Source organism: Microcaecilia unicolor, chromosome 6 (assembly GCF_901765095.1).
Source record: "Microcaecilia unicolor chromosome 6, aMicUni1.1, whole genome shotgun sequence".
Lineage (NCBI taxonomy): Eukaryota > Metazoa > Chordata > Amphibia > Gymnophiona > Siphonopidae > Microcaecilia > Microcaecilia unicolor.
Window position 1 is genome coordinate 81,559,296 of NC_044036.1, and position 20,408 is coordinate 81,579,703.

Sequence of the window (20,408 nt, forward strand, 5' to 3'; positions counted from 1 at the left end):
ATATACAAGAAAATTATCAATCCTTCTTAGACCACAATAAATTGGGGGTAGTAGCGGGAAAGACAAGGAGGTCTAATAAATGTAAAAACATACAAGTAGAAAAGGCCGTTAGAGTGGACCAGGGACGTAGCCAGACACCCAATTTTGGGTGGGCCTGGGCCCAAGATGGGTGGGCAGAAGTACTCCGCAAGTGATTTGGTCTCTCCCTCTCTCAACTGCATGCCATATGGTCCTTCAAACATCAGCCCCTCCCCTGCATACCTTTTAAATAGCAGATTTTCACCGACAGCAACTAATACACACTGCTCATGCTGGCCTCACAGCCTTCCCTCTGATGATGTAACTTCCTGTTTCCGCATAGGCAGGAATACATCAGCGGGAAGGCTGTGGGGCTGGTGCGAGCAGTATGTATCAGTCGCTGCTCACTGCAGGCATCTGGTATTTACAAGGTATGCAGGAGGGACAGTTGTTGGGAGTTTTCAGCTGGTGGGGCTTGGGGAATCCCTGCCAGCCACATCATAGATATGCTGCTACTGGGTGGGCCTGAGCCCAAAATGGGTGGGCCTACCCTTGGCTACGCCACTGGAGTGAACCCCATGCTAGAATTATACAAACTTGCTCATGAAGTTCCGTAAGTGATCTTCTTAACATCTAGGAAGGCTTTTATCTGCTAAAGTTTATTTTACCCCCATATATTTTACTATACATTTACAAGGGTAGGCCAGAAGAAAAGAAGCACACAGAGATATCCTGACGAAACAGCTGAAAGGCCTTCCTATGAACCTGAGTCTGTTTTGTAACATCTTGTATATTGTTTGATGCTTTGATTATTATACTTGTATTGTAATTTAATAATTAAAAAAAATCTTATTGATCAAGCTGCCGTATTCTATGCACATACTATTTCAAGACCTTAATATTCATTTTTGAGTACACCTTCCCCTTCAAACTGTTGGACTACAAATGTGATTTTTTTTTTCACCCATCTGTTTCCGCTTCCTCAATCAGAGCTGCTCCTGCAAAGGACACAGAGCCATGAACCTTCATTCACTGCTTTCTGGGGCGTTTCCTTCTGTTTTAAATTCTCTTCTGTTTAGTAGCAGAGACTACCAGCAGTTGGCTCTGCTGTTTGGGGAGGCTAATGTGGGTGGGGCAGAGCCTGAGTCCATAATTGTCTGACAACATTAGAAAGAAAGGTCAGCATAATAAGTTGCAGGTAATATATATTCAATATCTAAATTTAATATAAGGTGTCAAATGCTAAATCACATTGCAAAAGACCAGTGAAAAATTGTGTGTGTGTGTGTATATATGTTTCTCCGAGGACAAGCAGGCTGCTTGTTCTCACGACTGGGTGACGTCCGCGGCAGCCCGCACCAACCAGAAGAAGCTTCGCGGGCGGTCCGCACGCAGGGCACGCCCACCGCGCATGCGCGGCCGTCTTCCCGCCCGTGCGTGACCGTTCCCGCCAGTCTTTTCTTTTCCGCGCTGAGGAGAGTCGTGCCGTCGCCGCTCTCCCTTCGCAGCCCCGGAAAGACTGTCGTGTTTACGCGATTTTGTTTAGTTTTTGTTTAGTTTTGGTTAGTTTCGTGCTCCAGTTTCTTTTCTTAAAAAAAAAAAAAAAGAGCACGCGCTCCTTTTTCCCTCGTTTCTAGCGAGGCCGTCGCGTTGCGGCCTTGTGGCCGCGCGATCGATTTATTTTTTCGAGGTGTGATTTCCGCCACCATCGACGACTTTAACTTCGCCGACGCGATTTTTCCGTCGATGTCCTCGAAGGTCCCGAGTGGATTTAAGAAGTGTGGTCGGTGCGGCCGGCCGATCTCACAGACCGACACCCACGCTTGGTGCCTCCAGTGCCTCGGGCCGGAGCACAATATCAAGTCGTGTTCTCTGTGTCTCGGTCTCCGGAAACGGACTCAGGTTGCGAGGCAAGTTCTGCGGGACCGCCTTTTTGGAACTTGCGCCGGCCCCTCGACGTCGACTTCGACGGCATCGGTATGGGCAAAAGAAATTGATTAATTCTGAGCAATCATATGAAGGGTTAAGTCTGTTTAAAAATCTGGGGTTTAAAAACTTGGTGATTTGAATTCTAACTTTTTACCTTGCAACTAAAGTGAAGGAATGCCAGATGGTTCAGATTATTTTCAATGTCTAGCTTGGCTAAGCTAAAGGTTAGAAAGGTCAGTGAAGAGACTTAATGCTGATGTTCTACTTTGTTTGCTGGCAAATAAAGAAGATTTCTCTCTCATTCTGGTGTGCTGTCTGACTCCTGAAGTATCATAAATTCATGCATCAATTCCTGCAACAATTCTTGGTGGCAGCGGTGGGATCCTGAATCCTGCATTAATCCCAGCACCCAACTGACGCCCGGTCCTCGGAGAAAGTGAATGATACATACCTGTAGCAGGTGTTCTCTGAGGACAGCAGGCTGATTGTTCTCACCTACCCTCCCTCCTCCCCTTTGGAGTTGCGTTTTCATGTTGTTTCTTGCTTGTCATTCAACTGGCGGGAACGGTCACGCACGGGCGGGAAGACGGCCGCGCATGCGCGGTGGGCGTGCCCTGCTTGCGGACTGCTCGCGAAGCTTCTTCCGGTTGGTGGGGGCTGCCGCGGACGTCACCCTGTCGTGAGAACAATCAGCCTGCTGTCCTCAGAGAACACCTGCTACAGGTACAGTGGGGGAAATAAGTATTTGATCCCTTGCTGATTTTGTAAGTTTGCCCACTGACAAAGACATGAGCAGCCCATAATTGAAGGGTAGGTTATTGGTAACAGTGAGAGATAGCACATCACAAATTAAATCCGGAAAATCACATTGTGGAAAGTATATGAATTTATTTGCATTCTGCAGAGGGAAATAAGTATTTGATCCCTCTGGCAAACAAGACCTAATACTTGGTGGCAAAACCCTTGTTGGCAAGCACAGCGGTCAGACGTCTTCTGTAGTTGATGATGAGGTTTGCACACATGTCAGGAGGAATTTTGGTCCACTCCTCTTTGCAGATCATCTCTAAATCATTAAGAGTTCTGGGCTGTCGCTTGGCAACTCGCAGCTTCAGCTCCCTCCATAAGTTTTCAATGGGATTAAGGTCTGGTGACTGGCTAGGCCACTCCATGACCCTAATGTGCTTCTTCCTGAGCCACTCCTTTGTTGCCTTGGCTATATGTTTTGGGTCATTGTCGTGCTGGAAGACCCAGCCACGACCCATTTTTAAGGCCCTGGCGGAGGGAAGGAGGTAGTCACTCAGAATTGTACGGTACATGGCCCCATCCATTCTCCCATTGATGCGGTGAAGTAGTCCTGTGCCCTTAGCAGAGAAACACCCCCAAAACATAACATTTCCACCTCCATGCTTGACAGTGGGGATGGTGTTCTTTGGGTCATAGGCAGCATTTCTCTTCCTCCAAACACGGCGAGTTGAGTTCATGCCAAAGAGCTCAATTTTTGTCTCATCTGACCACAGCACCTTCTCCCAATCACTCTCGGCATCATCCAGGTGTTCACTGGCAAACTTCAGACGGGCCGTCACATGTGCCTTCCGGAGCAGGGGGACCTTGCGGGCACTGCAGGATTGCAATCCGTTATGTCGTAATGTGTTACCAATGGTTTTCGTGGTGACAGTGGTCCCAGCTGCCTTGAGATCATTGACAAGTTCCCCCCTTGTAGTTGTAGGCTGATTTCTAACCTTCCTCATGATCAAGGATACCCCAAGAGGTGAGATTTTGCGTGGAGCCCCAGATCTTTGTCGATTGACAGTCATTTTGTACTTCTTCCATTTTCTTACTATGGCACCAACAGTTGTCTCCTTCTCGCCCAGCGTCTTACTGATGGTTTTGTAGCCCATTCCAGCCTTGTGCAGGTGTATGATCTTGTCCCTGACATCCTTAGACAGCTCCTTGCTCTTGGCCATTTTGTAGAGGTTAGAGTCTGACTGATTCACTGAGTCTGTGGACAGGTGTCTTTCATACAGGTGACCATTGCCGACAGCTGTCTGTCATGCAGGTAACGAGTTGATTTGGAGCATCTACCTGGTCTGTAGGGGCCAGATCTCTTACTGGTTGGTGGGGGATCAAATACTTATTTCCCTCTGCAGAATGCAAATAAATTCATATACTTTCCACAATGTGATTTTCCGGATTTAATTTGTGATGTGCTATCTCTCACTGTTACCAATAACCTACCCTTCAATTATGGGCTGCTCATGTCTTTGTCAGTGGGCAAACTTACAAAATCAGCAAGGGATCAAATACTTATTTCCCCCACTGTATGTATCATTCACTTTACACTAGTATCCCGTTTCCCTGGAGTCATTGGTCCACTTCCCACTCACTTTTGACTGTTGTGTTTTCGTGGGAGTTAGTGTTCATCCACTTAGGTGGATTATCCCTTCCTCGAAATGTATAGGAATCCCATGCTGCTTCCTAAATTTTGCATACCTCATGAAGGTTAATTTAGAAATATTTTTTACCAATTAAAAATAAGATGTCTGCTATGTTTTTAGCATAGGTGTAGTTTCCCTTTTTATTTGAGGGAAGGGGTTTCAAGGAATAGAGGCCCTATTGGTGGGGGGAGAGAGCCAATTCAGCACCAGCATCTGACGCATTTGTATGACCTCTCAAAATACACCTACGGTTTTTAGAAACAATTCTAGTATGATTGTTTTATTTAATATATAATTGTAAACGGAATACTTTAAGGGACTGTTTAGGTTGAAGGTCCCTTTTTCACCATGTGAAAAGTACCAATTAGTTGGGTCAAAGAAGTAGCTGTTGGTGTCTTGCTTTCACTTTTCCCCAGGCACTTGGTGGACTCGTAATTGCTGCTGTCATCAAATATGCAGACAACATTTTAAAAGGATTTGCAACTTCCCTGTCCATTATTTTATCAACAGTAATCTCTTATTTCTGGCTTCAGGATTTTATTCCTACCAGGTACAGTACTGTCATCTCATTTTTGTTTCTCTTATTTTTCAGAATTAGTAGAACCTCCTGTGCAGTTTCAGTAGCTAAGAACAGAAATACAAAACCAGTGCCCATCCCCATTTTGGTCTAGTATATTGCTTCTCAACCTAGTCTTTTGGGCACACCCAGCAGGGTTAGGTTTTCAGAATATCCACAGTGAATTTGCATGCACTGCCTCCTTGGTATGGAGTGGAGGAGTGGTTAGGGTGGTGGACTTTGGTGCTGGGGAACTGAGTTTGATTCCCACTTCAGGTTCCTTGTGATTCTGGGCAAGTCACTTAACCCTCCATTGCCCCATATAAGCCGCATTGAGCCTGCCATGAATGGGAAAGCGCGGGGTACAAATGTAACAAAAACAAAATTTTATCTCATGCATGTCTATGGTGGATATCCTGAAAACCCTGGGTTTGCCCTGAGGACTGAGTTGAGAAGCACTGATTTAGTGAATAATCAGAATATAGTTATAATTTAGGCAGTGTTGCTTACATGTGTGTTCCAAACCTCAAACAATGTCATTAATGGTAAAAACAAGTAGTTCTACCATATCATTCAGTGTTTGGAAAACAGATTCAACTTTTGCAAAACAGCTCTTTGTAGACTATTTGTCATTTTAATGTTTACACAGTGCTTGTAGTTGCTAAGCTGTTTCAAATGATCCTGCCTCTAGCCATGAAATAGCATATTGGATCCAGTATCTTGATCATAGAAAAAATTCTAAGTGGTCTGTCACTCAAGTACAGACAGGTAAGTATTTAGTAAATATGAGGTCGAGCAACACTGAGATCAGTCATGCCTAGAATTCATGGTGGTATATATTCATCAATACAATAGTGACTGGCTGACTACACAATTTATTTCAAATAAGCTGTGATAGTAGGGCCTTCAGAAGGGAAGTTTTGTTGCTTTTGGGAGCATCTGTGTTGCAGCATTAACCACAGACCAGTGAATATCACAGCATGAAGAATGGCATGCTGGTATTGCTGCTGTGCTGCAACAGCACACAACATTGTCAGATAAGAGAATTCTAAAGGGGTCTAAAACTTATTCCTTTTCATACTGCTAGACCAGTATCTACCAACAGGTTGTGTCCCCAACCAGTATGTGGAGATAGAAAAACTGAACTCTTCAAGTGACATCACTGATATAAGCCGGTGCAGCCTGGAATATTTCAGTACTTCTCTGCCTCCAGCAGATGGCACAGGTTTTCTTCAGGTAGACCTGGCTCCCTGGTGAACAGTCTACAGCCTGCATCCTTCAAGGTTGAGTCCTTCGGCTGGTGTAACTCCTAGGGTTCAGGCCTTAGCACTTACACTAGTCGAGCTCAGAGAGGTCTGACCCTCCACAGCCCCAGTCTTAGCCCATGGGCTCTCGAAGGGTGGCACCTTCTGTCCCATTCTGGACTTGAAGGGAGCTGATGTTGTTCTGCATGGAGACCTTGTGGTCAGCGATTGCCTCAGTCAAGTTGGAGGAGTTTCTCACCTCACTGGATCTGGCAAAGGCATATCTACATATAGCAATCACAGGTAGGCACTTTCAGTTCAGGGCTCTGCCCTTCGGCCTGATTACAGTATCCTGGACCTTTTCCAAGATATAATGGTGGTTGGCACATCTTCTTAATCAGGGGATCTGAGTGCCCCTTACTTGGATGATTGGTTGATTCAGGCCAAATCAGCAGCAGATTCGAGGGAAGCAACAGCAGTAGTAATTAGTCTGTTGGAATGCCTCGGCTAGATGGTGAACTATCCTAAGAGTCAATTGCAGGAACTGGAGTATCTCTGAGTACTGGATTGTCTTTGTCACTGTGGATCAGATGTTCAAGCTGCAGCCCCAGAAGAGGGACCTTTTTATACAGGAAGCCCCTCAAGCCTGGGACTGCCTTCAGTTTTTAGGTCCATGGTGGTGACTATGGGTGAGGGCCCACATACAACCACTCTGAAGTGTGGTGTTCTCATTTTGCTCTTGGGAACAGGGAGACCTTTCTCTGAGCTTTTATGAAGGTATCTTTCTTGGAGGGCCAGCCCGGGACCTACATACAAGGAAGTTCTCATAGATCCCTTTGACAGGGTGGTGATGACCACTGATGTGGGTCTCTAGAGATTGGGGAGCTTATTGCCTCAGCCTTCTCACTCGGGCACAGTGGTTGCAGTAGGAGGCATCCTGGTCCAGCAAGCTTCTGAAAGAGAGAGCTATTCATGTAACACTGCAGCAGTTCCTCCCAGTGTTGTGGGGGAAGGCAGTATGGATGATGTCAGACCATGCCAAGGTTCAATGTTACATTTATTTGATATATCGCCTGTAAGTCAAGCCACCCAGGCAATTTACAATAAAACTATATAAAGAAAAAGAAATCTAATTAAAATGGGAAAGAAAAGAAAACAAGGGAGAACCCACAGTGCTGTGGTGACACTGGGCAGAGCTCCATCTCTCTATGATCTTTGCAGTCCATGTTGTGGGATCAGAAAATGTGCAGGCAGACTTTCTCAAACAGAATTCCCTGGATCTAGAGGGAATGGAAACTCAAGTCCCACAGCCTTCCAGCTCCTAATGGAACATTAGGAACCTCTGTGCTTTTGATCTGATGATGATGTGGCAGAATGCAAAATGTTCCCTCTAGCTGCGGGAAGGAGTTTGGATCATTGGAAGTTGTGTGGCTAGGACAGTCCTGGCCATAGAAAAAGCCTCTCTACTTGTTTCTACCCTGGTCCTTGATTAGCAGGGTCCTCCAGAGGGCAGGCAAGCATCTGTTTCTTGATTTGATTCTGGTGGCTCCAGACTGACTGTGCCACCATTGGTATGCAGATCTAGTTCATCTTTTGGGTAGAGCTTTACTTTCCCTACCAAGGGGCCAGGGGCTTCTGAGGCAGGGTCCAGTCATAATGGAATATCCATATCCCTTCTGGATTACAGCCTGGCCCTTGAACGGCATCACTTGGTTATTTCTACCCTGCTCTGGGCTGATAGGCAGTCTGATTCCTTGGTGTATGTCCAGGTGTGGTGGGTCTCTGAGCATTGGTGTACCAAATACAAATCTTTCCTTGTGGGGAGCTGACATATTGTCTATTCTGAAATTTCTACTGAAGGGGTTAGAGCAAAGTTTGGCGCTGAACTCTGAGAAGGTCCAGATGGTAGCTCTGTCATGTTTCAGGCAGAAAATGCAAGAAGTTTTCCTGGCAGTTCATCATGCAAGATTTTTCTTGTGTGTGGAGTGAAGCACATTCAACCTCCACTGTGTGCTGTGTTTCTGCAGTGGGATCTTAACCTGGTCCTTAATGCCTTAGTACGTCTGCTGTTCGAGCTGTTGAAATGAGCTCTGAATGATCTGACCTTGAAGATAATGTTTCTTATCACATTGGCCAGATTGGTTTCTGAATTTTAGGCTCTGTCCTGCAGAGATCCTTTTTGGCCTTCAGGAATGACGCTGTTTCTCTTTGCACAGTCCCATCTTTCTTGCATGAAATGGTCTGTCCCTTCTTTATGAATCAGATGGTGCCACACCTGGTTGTTTTGGAGAAGAAATCATCTTATTCCACTCAAGAGCACCATAAATTGGATGTCTACAGAGTACTGTTGGACAATTTAGAGGCCACAGACTCCTTCTGGAAAATTGATAGGCTCTTTGTCTTGTTTCATGGGCTGCGTAAAGGGGAGGCAGCCTCTGTCTTCCTTAGCACATTGGATTAAGGTGGTGATATATGTGACACATGTTCTTCATTGGAAAGCAGTCCTAGGTGGTCTGTGCACATATTCCACTCAGCCTGTAGCATGACTGCCTGGCCCTCCACACAGGATGTCACGTGTCACGATGGTGACTATTTTCCTTGGCTGTGCTCACCTCGCCCTCTGGTGGCCAGAACCAGTGGCTGCCATAGACTGTCTTGATGTCTGCCTACACATTCCAGACTTTCATTCCAGTCCGGTCCAGATATTCTAGCCCTCTAGACTTGGTTGGAAGTTTGGCAGCTAGCCTCACCCTTAGCTGCCTTGAGATTCCTGCAGCTTGAGCCTCAGCTGCTGATTGCCTTTATTAGGCACCTGGCCCTTTCAGCAGGGCCTTTGCATTGCCAAGGGTCTCGAGGTAACCGGTGTGCTGTTGCATTCTTGCCTTGTTCTGTTCTGTGTTTATTTCTTGGTGCCTGTGTGTTCTTTAGCCTTGTCCTGTTCTGTGTTTAGATCTTGGTGCCTGTGTGTTCTTTAGCCTTGTCCTGTTCTGTGTTTAGATCTTGGTGCCTGTGTGTTCTTTAGCCTTGTCCTGTTCTGTGTTTAGATCTTGGTGCCTGTGTGTTCTTTAGCCTTGTCCTGTTCTGTGTTTGTTTGTCTGCTAGGTTCTGCTTTCAGTCTAGCTTTATTGCTTGTAAGTATGTCTTTCTTAGTGGCTGCTTGGCAGCTTTCAGTCATTGCCCTAGTTCTTGTCTGTGTAGCCTAGCTTTGTGTCCTATCTAGTCTGTCTTGTTTGGTTCCCTGTTCACCTTGGGCTTCTACCCTACCCTGGTTAGTCAAGCTTGTCTTAAAGTCCTTTACCCTGTATAGTATCCGTTCTTCCTCTGTTTGTGGCTGGTTGTCTTCAGCTTCAGTTCCCCTCCTGCTTGTGTCTGCCCTGCTTGCTTTGTTTCCTTCCAGCCAAGCCTGTTTGGAAATCCTGAATCCTGATTCCTATCCTGAACCTTGTTTTGGCCAAGCTTGTTTAAGAATCTTTTCTAGTGTGAGTTTCTTGGTGTTCCAGCCTGCTTGCTCCAGTTCCAGGTTTCCTCTAATTCCTGCCGGCTGCCTGCACCCAGGGGCTCAACCCTTGGGGAACGGCAGTCAAGTGTAGGTGAAGCCTAGTTCCAGTCCAGTGTGTTCCAGTCCGTGTGTTCCGGCTTGCTTATCTGCGTCTGCAGTCCCTGCCTTGCTGGTGTGCTAGCCCAGTGCTGGTTGGGGGGGTTTTGCCTGCTGCTGCCGCTCTTCGTCAGTGGTCCAAGGGCTCACAAACCCAGTGTTTCCATGAGAAGCCTGACACATGAGCCTTATTTGCAGAATGTCTATGTGGCTGTTGCTGCATGCCTTTTGTGAAACTCTACAAGCCAAATTGATAATTAAGGAGCAGCTTACTCACTTGGACTGGAAGAACTCAAAAATGAAATTGCAGATTTACTATTGGGCATCTGTAACTTGTCATTAAAGTTGTCCACGGTACTTGAAGATTGGAAAGTGGCCAACATCGATTTTTAAAAAGGGTTCCGGGGTGATCTGAGAAACTGCAGACCAGACACAAATATGATTTAATGAGACAGTCAACATTAATTCAACTAAGGGAAATCTTACCTCACTAATATGCTACAGTTAGTTTTTTTTTTTTTTTTTTTAAAGCATGAATAAAAATATGGATAAAAGTGAGCTAGTTTGGCAAAGCCCTCATGTGAGATTCTTGAGGAAATTAAAAACCCATGGGATAGAAGGCAATGTTCTGCTGTGGATTGGAGACTGGTTAAAAGATAGAAAACGGAGACAGAGGTTAGTGGCCAATTAACCTAATGGAAGAAGGTGAGTAGTGGAGTGCTGCAAGGATCTGTAAATGATCTGGAAATGGAAACAATAAAGGAGGTGATCAAATTTGCAGATGACACTAAACTATTCAAAGTTGTTAAAATCACATGCAGACTGTGAAACTGCAGGAGGACCTTGGGAAGCTGGAAGACTGGGCATCCAAATGACAAAAGGAATTTTATTGTGGACAAGTGCAAAGTGATGCACATTAAGAAGAATAATCCAAATTATAGCTATGTGATACTAGGCTCTACTTTAGGAGTCATCACCCAGGAGAAAGATTTAAGTGTCATCATAGAGAATATATTAATCTTCTGCTCAGTGTGCTGCATCAGCCAAAAAAGCAAATAGAATGTTAAGAATTATTAGCAAATGAATAGAGAATAAAACAAAACATCATAATGCCCCTGCTTCGCTTCTTTGTGAGACCACACCTTGAGTATTGTGTGCAATTCTGATCACCCCATCTGAAAAACAAAAGTAGTGTGTGTGATGAGTTTAGTGGCCATGCCACTCCACTGTTGTCCCTCATCATGGAGAAAGCCAGGTTAAGTTTCAAGAGCTTCATAGGAGCCATGGGGGGAGAGGAAAATCTGGTAGGGATCCCCAGGAGGAGGAGTAAGTTAAAGCAGCCCAGGAAACCTCAGTGTTGTAGGAAAGCCCTGGGAAGGGAGAAAAAAACCTATACCCTAAAGAGCTATGGGACCAGGGAGTCCCAGTGGACCTCGGTGCTTGAAGGGGGAAAAGCCTATAGGAAACGCCTGAGCCAGAAGGGGTGTGGCAAGGACTGGCACCATTCTGGAAACTTCCTGTTCAGAATATAAAAACCCTAGTCAGAAAGGGGAAAGAGCAGGACTGGAAGAGTAAAGGATACCTGGCATGGAAACTAGCTGAGCATACTTCCCAAGAAGCACAGAAATAAGGACCTTGACAAGAAGATGAACAAGTGTACAAGGGACTGAGGAGAGAGACTTGGACAGCTTGGTTCCTGGATTAAGAAGCATTTTCTGCTTGAGTCTTCAGAGTTCCAGGGGGAGCAGTTTTCTCTTGTTCAAACCCTGTCTGGAACCCCTTCAGCATGAGCAGTGGAACTGGAAAAGGTACAAAGAAGGGCAACCAAACTGATTGATTAAGGGATTGAAACAACTCTCATATGAGGAAAGGCTAAAGAGGTTGAGGCTCTTCAGCTTAGAGAAGAGATGGTTGAGGGGAGATACTATAAAATCCTGAATGGAGTAGAATTTATTTAAATTCTTGTTTCCTGGCCATCTCAGTCCTTGATGGCTTACAGAATATATACATAATAAAACACAAAACCATTATATAACAAGGCAGAAATCAAAAATAAAAATTTTTCATCATTAAAATCGGAGCCAGCACATATTATAAGAGCTGCTACTTTTTGCACCACACATATCAAGGAAAAGGTTATTGGGGAAAAAAATAAGCTTTCAGTTGCTTTCTGAAAGCCAACAAGGATGGAATTAAAAGACGAGCAGATGGTAAGGTATTCTACAATCTTGGGCCTGAAGGCATAAACAGAGTCACGATATTCATCCAGTCTAATATGTTTAAATGAAGGTACTTCAAGGAAACCTCTTTGCAAAGAGGGTAAACGTGAATTGATTGTTCACTCTTTCAACAAAACGCTCCATGAAGTTCAACAAAATGCTCCATGAAGTTACATAGGAGCACATTTAAAACAAATAGAATATCTTTTCGTTCAGTGTATAGTTAAACTCTGGAATTCATTGCCAGAACAAGTGGTAAAAGCAGTTAACTGTCACGTCTGTGGCCGTGACCCCTCTCAGATTCACCTTATTTCCTATGGTCAGCTTCTGAGCTGGCTTCTAGCTGTTCTTTGTGAGTTAGTTCTGTCTCTGTCTTTGTGTGCAGGCTGCATTAGATTGTCTGTGTGCTGTCACCCGTTCCAGATTTCAGCCCAGTCCGGTCCGGATCTTCCAGACTGCCAGACCTGCTTGTTTTGTTTGAACCTGCACAGCACCCTTAGTGTCCTGGTGATTGCTGCAGCTGAGTCTCAGGGGCTGCTGGGCTTATTAGCCATTTGGATACTCTCTGCCTTTGCCTTTACATTGTGTCTAAGGCCCTGGTATGTTTGTGCTTTTGCATTTCAGCCTGAGTTTGTTTCCTTGCTCTAGTTCTTGCCTGAAGGCTTGCCTGTTCGAGTTAGTCTATGTTTAGTTTAGGGTTTTGCTTGTTTGCTGTATTGCTTGTTTCCCAGTCTGGTGTCTTGTTTGTATGTCTTTGCCTAGTTCTGGGTTTATCTGTGTTTGTTCCCTGCTTCAGTGGCTGCTTGCAGCCTTCAGTTCAGTCTCCTGACTAGCTGTGTTTGTTCCCTGTTTCAGTGGCTGCTCGCAGCTTTCAGTCCTGCCCTTTAGCTTTCTCTTCCTTGACCTGCTGCCCCTGTTTGTTCCTTTCCCCTCTGACCCTCAGTCCTGGTTCAGCCTAGTGGGTATCCAGTCCTGCTTTGCCCAGTAAGTCCTGCTGGCCACCTGAAGCCAGGAGCTGAACTCTTGGTGAAAAGTGGCCAGGTGCAGGTGAAGTTTAAGGGTACCTGATCTGCTTTAATCCTGCTTGTTTGCCTCTGCTGCAACTCCAGTCCGGAGTTCCAGTCCTGTTCTGCCTAGTCTCCGTGTGGGGTGGTTTTGCCTGCCACTGCCACTCCTCGGCAGTGGCCCAAGGGCTCACAACCCAGTTTCCAGGTTTGAAAACGTGACATCAACATAGCCGGGTTTAAAAAAGGTTTGGACAAATTCCTAGAGGAAAAGTCCATAAATTATTAAATTAGAAAGGCGCTGCTTATCCCTGGGGTTTAGCTTGGAATCTTCTTACATTTTGTTAGGACTACCTAGTACTAGTGACCTGGACTAGACACTATTGGAAACAGGCTATTGGGTTAGATAGACTCTTGATCTGACCCAGTAGAGCAACGCTTACATTCTTATGTACAATATTGATGGTTTGGCCAGGGACAATACTGCCTTTGGCAGAGGTGTATTATAGGGGACCTTACCTTTCTCCCTCCCAGTAAGATACAGCGTTTTGTATTTCCCATTGGTTTGGACTGGTGTAGCAGGATGAAAAGGAAGGTGAATTTACTCTTACCTGATGATTTGCTTTCCTTGATTTCCTGCTAGGCCAGTCCAGGGTCCACTGTGCAAGACTCTGGCATTCAGGGAATTTCTTTTGGACTCTGCCTGGTCACTCTGTTGCCTGTGCAGACAACTTTGTGGTACAGCCTGCATTAGTGCTATTTCCCACCAGGATTTTAAAAAATAATAATAATTTTAAAAAGACCCCATGACGTCCATTCATTTCGTGGTACATCTGCTGCCAGGGACTGAGGATCAGCTGAATGACAGGAGCGATATGCCAGCAGGACTCCCGACCATCGCCCCTGTGACCGACTTTGACCATGGTGTCTGAGCAAGGTTGGAAACCCCAAGGGACTCGCCCCACTACCAGCCGAACAAACAAGATGTCACAGGAGAGAGACTTTAGCAGCTCCGAAGGCAAATATGTTGCTGGTAGCATTCCAGCCACCTACCCTGGCCAGGCTGAAGCAAGGAAACGGTGGGGCACTGGAGGTAGTCCAGCCTTGGAGATTCGGTTGCCACCACACTGCTATAAACCCAAGAGGACCTGCCAGTCCACAACAGCTGCTGGCTGCCCAGTGATCCAGATAAAGCGAGGACCTTGTTGCACCTCGCCGGTGGCTGGAGCACCAGTCTCTTGCACCTCATCATTACTGCTTCCAGTGTGAAGATCAAACCATGTGGAGGAACCCGACTAGCTCAGCCAGCGGGTGCACAGAGAGCTTTCGTTGAGATCACGTAGAGCCTCCTCAACTAACTGCGCAACAAAATGAATCCAGAGCCTTCAACAAGCACACAGAGGACAAACTCCATTCTCACAGACATGCTGCCTCCCACCACCGGGAACAGAAGGGACCCCCGCTGCATAGCTCCAGGAGACACTACCACAGTGATGCCCGGAGCCCACAAATGCTGAAAACAGCTAGAAGCAACAAAAGAGGACAAACCGCCCGGCCCAGAACAGGTACAGTTATACTTTGTTTCTTCCTCATGCACTGCGTCATACCCCTCATGCACTGCATCATACTCTATCACCTCGAGATGGCGTAGTCTTGTACAGCTGAATTAAGATTTCTTTCACTGCATCATACCCTGTCACCTCAAGATAGCATAGTCTCGTACTGTTGTATTAAGATTTCTTTCATTTGTCACAAACGCAACCGCAAGGTCACCACAGGTCTGTTTTCTAATATAGGTCAACATTAAGGATAAAAGACAGCTGTTCCCAGGCCATGTGAAGGACTATCACTCGAGTCACTATATGTGCATTAACACACTCCAAAAATGACTAATATAAGGGCATGGTTTTTCTACTATATGTTAATAATATGGATAACTGGGTTACAAGTCACCTCACTTCACGATTGGAACCAAATCCCTGTACTTATTTTTGATAGACGACGCACACAATCTCTATACTTATTTCTGATAGATGACACACACAGAAGTAAATTCTTAAAACTAACATATTTCAGTTACTAAACTGAAAATAAAATAAATTTTCTTACCTTTGCTGTCTGGTGATTTTTATTTTTCTAATCACTTTTTCCCTGTTTCTGGTTCTGCTTTCTTTTGTCTGTTCTCTGGACTCTGTTTGCAGGGCATCCTATCCATTCATTATTTCTTTTCTCTCTTCACTTCCTGTCCTATATTCATCCTTCAAGTTCAACTTTATTCCGTTTTTCTTCCTCATGTCTAGTTTTCATCTATTCTCTTTCCTTCGCCTCCCCTCCATGGGTACCATCTCCTCTCTTCTTTCTTCCCTTCCCCTTGATGGGCACAGTTTCGTCTCTTCTCCCATCCCCTCCATGGGCACCATCTCCTCTCCTTTCTTCTCTCCCCTCCCTCTTTGGGCACAAGTTTCTCTCTTCTTTCTTCCCTTCTGCTTCTCGTCTCTCTTTCTTCTTTTCCCTTCCCCTTTACTCTCTTCCCCTCTATGGCCATCCCCTTCCCACCCCCCTTCCAAGGGCACCATCTCTTCCATCTCCCCTCCCCTTTTCCTTCACTCTGGCATCTCACACTCTCCTTCCCCCGACCAGCCACCCCACAGTCTCTCGATATTTCTCCCACGGGTCCCAACTGCATGCAAGCATCTGAATTTCCCCAACTTTCCCTGCTTGCCTTTGCTTTCGCTTGTCTCAAACTGGGAGTCCTTCCTCTGTAGCGAGTAGTGTCCTGCCGACAGGAAACAGGAAGTTCTGTCAGAAGAGGCAGGAACTACAGAGGGAAAGCTCCCAGTTTGAAAGAAGCAGTGTGCGTCTAGTGCTGCATACTTTATTGGTTTTTCAGATAGTAAATGCAAGCTGGGAGGGGGGAAGAGGGTTTGTGTGCAGATTGTGTGTGTGCAGGAGGAGGCAGAGTATTGGCAATGGCTGCTACGAGATGGAAGCAGGAGAAAGTTGAAAGAAGAAGACACAGGGAACAGGCAGCGGGTCAAGAAGCAGGGAATGTATTGCGATTAACACATTAAAATGATTAGTTCAAATTTTAACGCATTAATGGACAGCCCTGTTGAGTGTTCCCTGGTCTTTTTACTTTTTGAAAGAGTGAAAAATTGATTCACCCATTCTTCACCACTTACGGTTTGGTAGACCTCAATCATATCCCAACCCTCAGCCATCTCTTTTCCAAGCTGAAGAAATTCCCCTGAAAACCATTTAATTCCATAGACTTAAGATTTAGGTAGGGATTTAATAGCTTATAGCATTTCTTTAACCAGTATCTCTCCATCCAGAGAAGTATGTTGTGCAGGTGTTAAAGCTGGAAGAGCAAGCTCAGACAAATAAGATGTAATGGTTGTCAAGTCAATCCCAGAGTCCAGAGTATGTAGTTTATTGTAATATTCCCAAAACCATTCCCATATCTGAGTGCTCTGGGTCAATCTATTCTGTAATGCAATACCACTTTGTATTTATCATTCTGGAATTGGCAATCGCCATTACGGAACAATGTAAGCCACATTGAGCCTGCAAATAGGTGGGAAAATGTGGGATAGCAGAACACATATCATCTATAATTGAATTTCTGGCATGCAAAATCACTGATATAGCTGGTCAACTATGCTGCATGCTTTTCAATCATCCTCCAGGAAGCTGCCGCTCAAGATGACTTAACGGATTTTGTATTAAATACCTGTGTTAACTTTACTGATGTCCTTCTACTAGGAGACATTAATCTGCACCTGGAAAAATATTATTTGGCATGTCTCCTGAATACATACTAGACATGATTGAATTATCACCAAGAAATGCAAATCCAGGATCCAGAGGCTACATACTATTGTACCTACCCAACTGCAGAAACATTACCTACAAATCCATCTACATGGCTGGATTTCATTATCTAGGCTGTCAATGGTGGAACTGAATACCCAAAGTCGAAAACTATCTTTACGTTCAGAAAAAAACTAAAAACTTACCTTCTCAAAAACTGTTATAGGTAATCATACACGCTACTGATGTCAACACTACTTTATAATGGTAATGCATAAAAGTGATATCTCATAAATGCTAACTGTAAGCCACATTGAACCAAAACTTGTTTTTGAATAATGTGGGATACAAGAATGAATAAATATCGCAAAAAAAAGAAAACAAAAAGAAGAAAAAATATGGTAGTATTCTATATTTGGTAAACATGCAAATTTACTGCCATTTTAAAATCACAGCAGTAATCCGCAGCTCATTGATAAATGTTATCATTCCTGTCAGTGCCTAAGTGGTGATTGGCTCAGGCATGGACAGGGAAGGGTGACTTGGGGGGCGGGGGGAGTTGCTGGCTTCTGCAGAGCCCCCAGTGGCCATGCTCCCGCCTTCCCCCTGATGCATCTCGCCACCCGCCCCCTTCCCCAACATTAAAAAATAAATTACCTGGTGGTCTAGTTCCCCCACACCCCCAGACCTGTACTTCAAAATAGGCAAGTCCATTTATGCAGTGGGGTAAACTCAGAACTAGGTCAATCCTGTCGGGTGAATCTGGGTCTAGTTGACAACCCTACTACCAGCTGACATGCTTGATGATTTTCTTTTATTCCCAGAATTATGGCACTGAGAAAGCAGCTATTTATACCAGTTGGGTCAGTTGAGCCCCAGTCAACCTTGCTGTCACCCCCTTGTCTTTTCCCCATCTCTTCTGGGGTCTCTCACATCTGTACTTTAATCTTATCTCCACACTTGGGACCTCTTTTATCAAGCCGTGCTAGCAGCTCCCGGTGCAGTAATGCCGACAAAGCCCATTCACTTTGAAAGGGCTCCGTTGGCATTGCTGCACAGGAACTGATAGCGCGGCTTGATAAAAGAGGCCCTTAGTCTGGACAAGGTTCTTTCATTTATAAAAACCTCCATTCCTATCTCTTTCTTTTCTCTTTTTTGATTAAAACAAAACAAAAACAGCTTTGACTTTCTGCTTTTCATTCAATTGACAGTTAATGCTGATCTTTCTCCTCTTTCCTTCTCGATGGAAATCTGTCAGCGGCCAATCCCTTCTAAAAAGAAATAAAAATAATGATAATAATCTTGTCCCCTTTTCTTACAGCTATCAGTCTGTTTCTAACTTTCCTTTTGTGTTAATAACTGAGTTGAGAGAATCATTTGCCAACTAACAATTTTTTTTACACAACACTCGTGCTCTTTATTGTTATTAATCATGGTTCAGAATAGGCCATAGTCCCTTACTGCAATGGTTAATAAAAATCAGGCTGAATAATGATACTGGTAAAGGCACAGTCATGGTGACCTTTGATGTAACTTCAACCTTTGACTTGGTGGCTCATGAATTGCTGTTTTCCTGCATAGAAGAACTAGCTTTTGGTGGTAAAGGCCTCTGCTGGTGTTGATTCTTCTTTTCTAAAAGGTCATTTCAGATCAACTGAAACTCCCAGTCTTTCTCTCCCTGCTTTTTACACTTATTCAGGTTTTTGATCTGACCCTTCCAGATCTTTATGGCCTCATTTCTTGTCTTGATTCTGTTATGGGGTGGCTTAAAATGCATCAATTAGTACTGAATCCTCTGAAGTCAGAGACCAAATGGTTTTCTGGAAAAAGCAAACAAATGCAAAAGCAGTGCAGTGTATAGTGATGGTAATTCTCTGCAGTATATTTGCTCTCAAGGATTCAGTAACTGTCATAGGGTTGCAACTCAACTCTCAGTTTACCTTCTGATAAGCAAGTCTCTTTTCTTGTTTGCTGCAGCTGCTTCACTCTACTAACATGTAGGCATGCTCTGGGGGTTAATTATTAAGCTGCAAAAAAAAATTACATTTTACTGCAGCCTGATTTACCATGGAAGTTACTAATCTGTGTTAACCAGTACCACCAGCTAGTAACTCGTGCAGTAAATGAATAATACAGCTTGAGATCAACCTTACAAGCTGCATTATTTTTTCATCACCTAGAGACTTCTTAAGGAGCCAATACATATAAGAAGACCTCTTCCCATAGGTGCCAACTTTTCAAAATGATTGGGAGTACTAAAACCAATGGAAGTTATCCCATCACTGGGTACAGTCAGAGTTTGCTCAGTATTGAAGCACCCACACAACTGGCTCCTGTGCTTCTCCCCCTCCCCCCCCCCTCCACTCCCAGCATGTAACCAGTCCAATCCCTGGTGTATAGAGGCAGAAGTGGGGGGAGGGAGCCATGGTCAGTCCTGCCCCCTAGGCTGCTGGGTTCAAAATGGTGCCAAATGACCCCTAATAATAGTCTCGGGATACTAGTGCTAGGATCCAGCTTCTAAAACCTTATTTGGCACCATCGGATCTCCCTAATTTATATTGCAAACAACACTGTAGATTAGTTTGTTTTTGTCAATGCTGTGTCTCCTGTCATTGTCATCTTGTGCATTTGTCCTGTCCAGTATACTTTTTATCATTGTTTGTACTTTTCTTTATTGTCACCAATGAAAGGCAGTTAATTAAATTAATAAACCATAAACCTTAAAATAAGAAGGCCTCAGTGGATAAACTTACCTTCCAAAATACGCCCATCCACTTCACTTCAAACATTGTTGCAGTGGTGGATCGTAGAATCCAATTTCTTCAAGGGACTTCTCTTCACAACTCAGGAACATTATTGCACACTTATTACAGATACTTTCAACACAAGCTGGAAAGCACACCTTGGCACTTCCCTGATATAGGGAGTCTGGTCAAAAGCTGAGAGATTTCGCCATATCAGTCATTTAGAGTTGAGAGAGGTTTAACTCCATTTGAGTATTTACCCACCTTTTCCGAGGTCAGTTAACATGGACACAAACAGTTGGGCAGTATTTTTACATGAACAAACAAGGCGGATCCCTTCTACTGTCTTGAGAGGCAGCACATATATGGGACTTTGTTTGGTTTTTTTGTGTTTTTTTTTTTTTTGTTCAGTTGTTTTAAAAAAAGATACTGCTGCCTCATACAAACAATAAACATAAACTGTTTTCGCATGCAAAAACTAATACATTTATCCGTCTAATACCACCCCACCCCACCCCACATTGGTGGTGCTGACAATTGAGCTTTTGACTGTTCATAAGGTTGCCAAATCTTATTAAATAGCACCAAGCGGCCCCTTCTCATTTCGGTGTTTCAACATTTGGTATAGAGGTGTGGTAGCCGTGTTAGTCCACTCTTAAAGGTTATCAATAGAAATAAAACATGGAAAAGAAAATAAGATGATACCTTTTTTATTGGACATAACTTAATACATTTCTTGACTAGCTTTCGAAGGTTGCCCTTCTTCGTCAGATCGGAAATGAGCAAATGTGTTAGTTGATAGTATATAAAAGTGAAGCATCAAAGCATTTCAATGACAGTCTAGCAAGGTG

At 44.5% G+C, this 20,408-nt stretch overlaps 1 protein-coding gene across 7 annotated transcripts in view; it reads left to right on the top strand.

Annotated features, from left to right (window-relative positions):
- Positions 1-20,408, top strand: part of SLC35A3 (solute carrier family 35 member A3) — a 108,079-nt gene that overhangs the window by 79,973 nt on the left and 7,698 nt on the right. For all 7 annotated transcript variants that reach the window (XM_030206274.1, XM_030206275.1, XM_030206272.1 and 4 more), the window contains one exon: positions 4,799-4,932. In XM_030206274.1, coding sequence (XP_030062134.1) covers positions 4,799-4,932 — 134 coding nt within the window. The remainder of the gene's footprint in view (positions 1-4,798; positions 4,933-20,408) is intronic.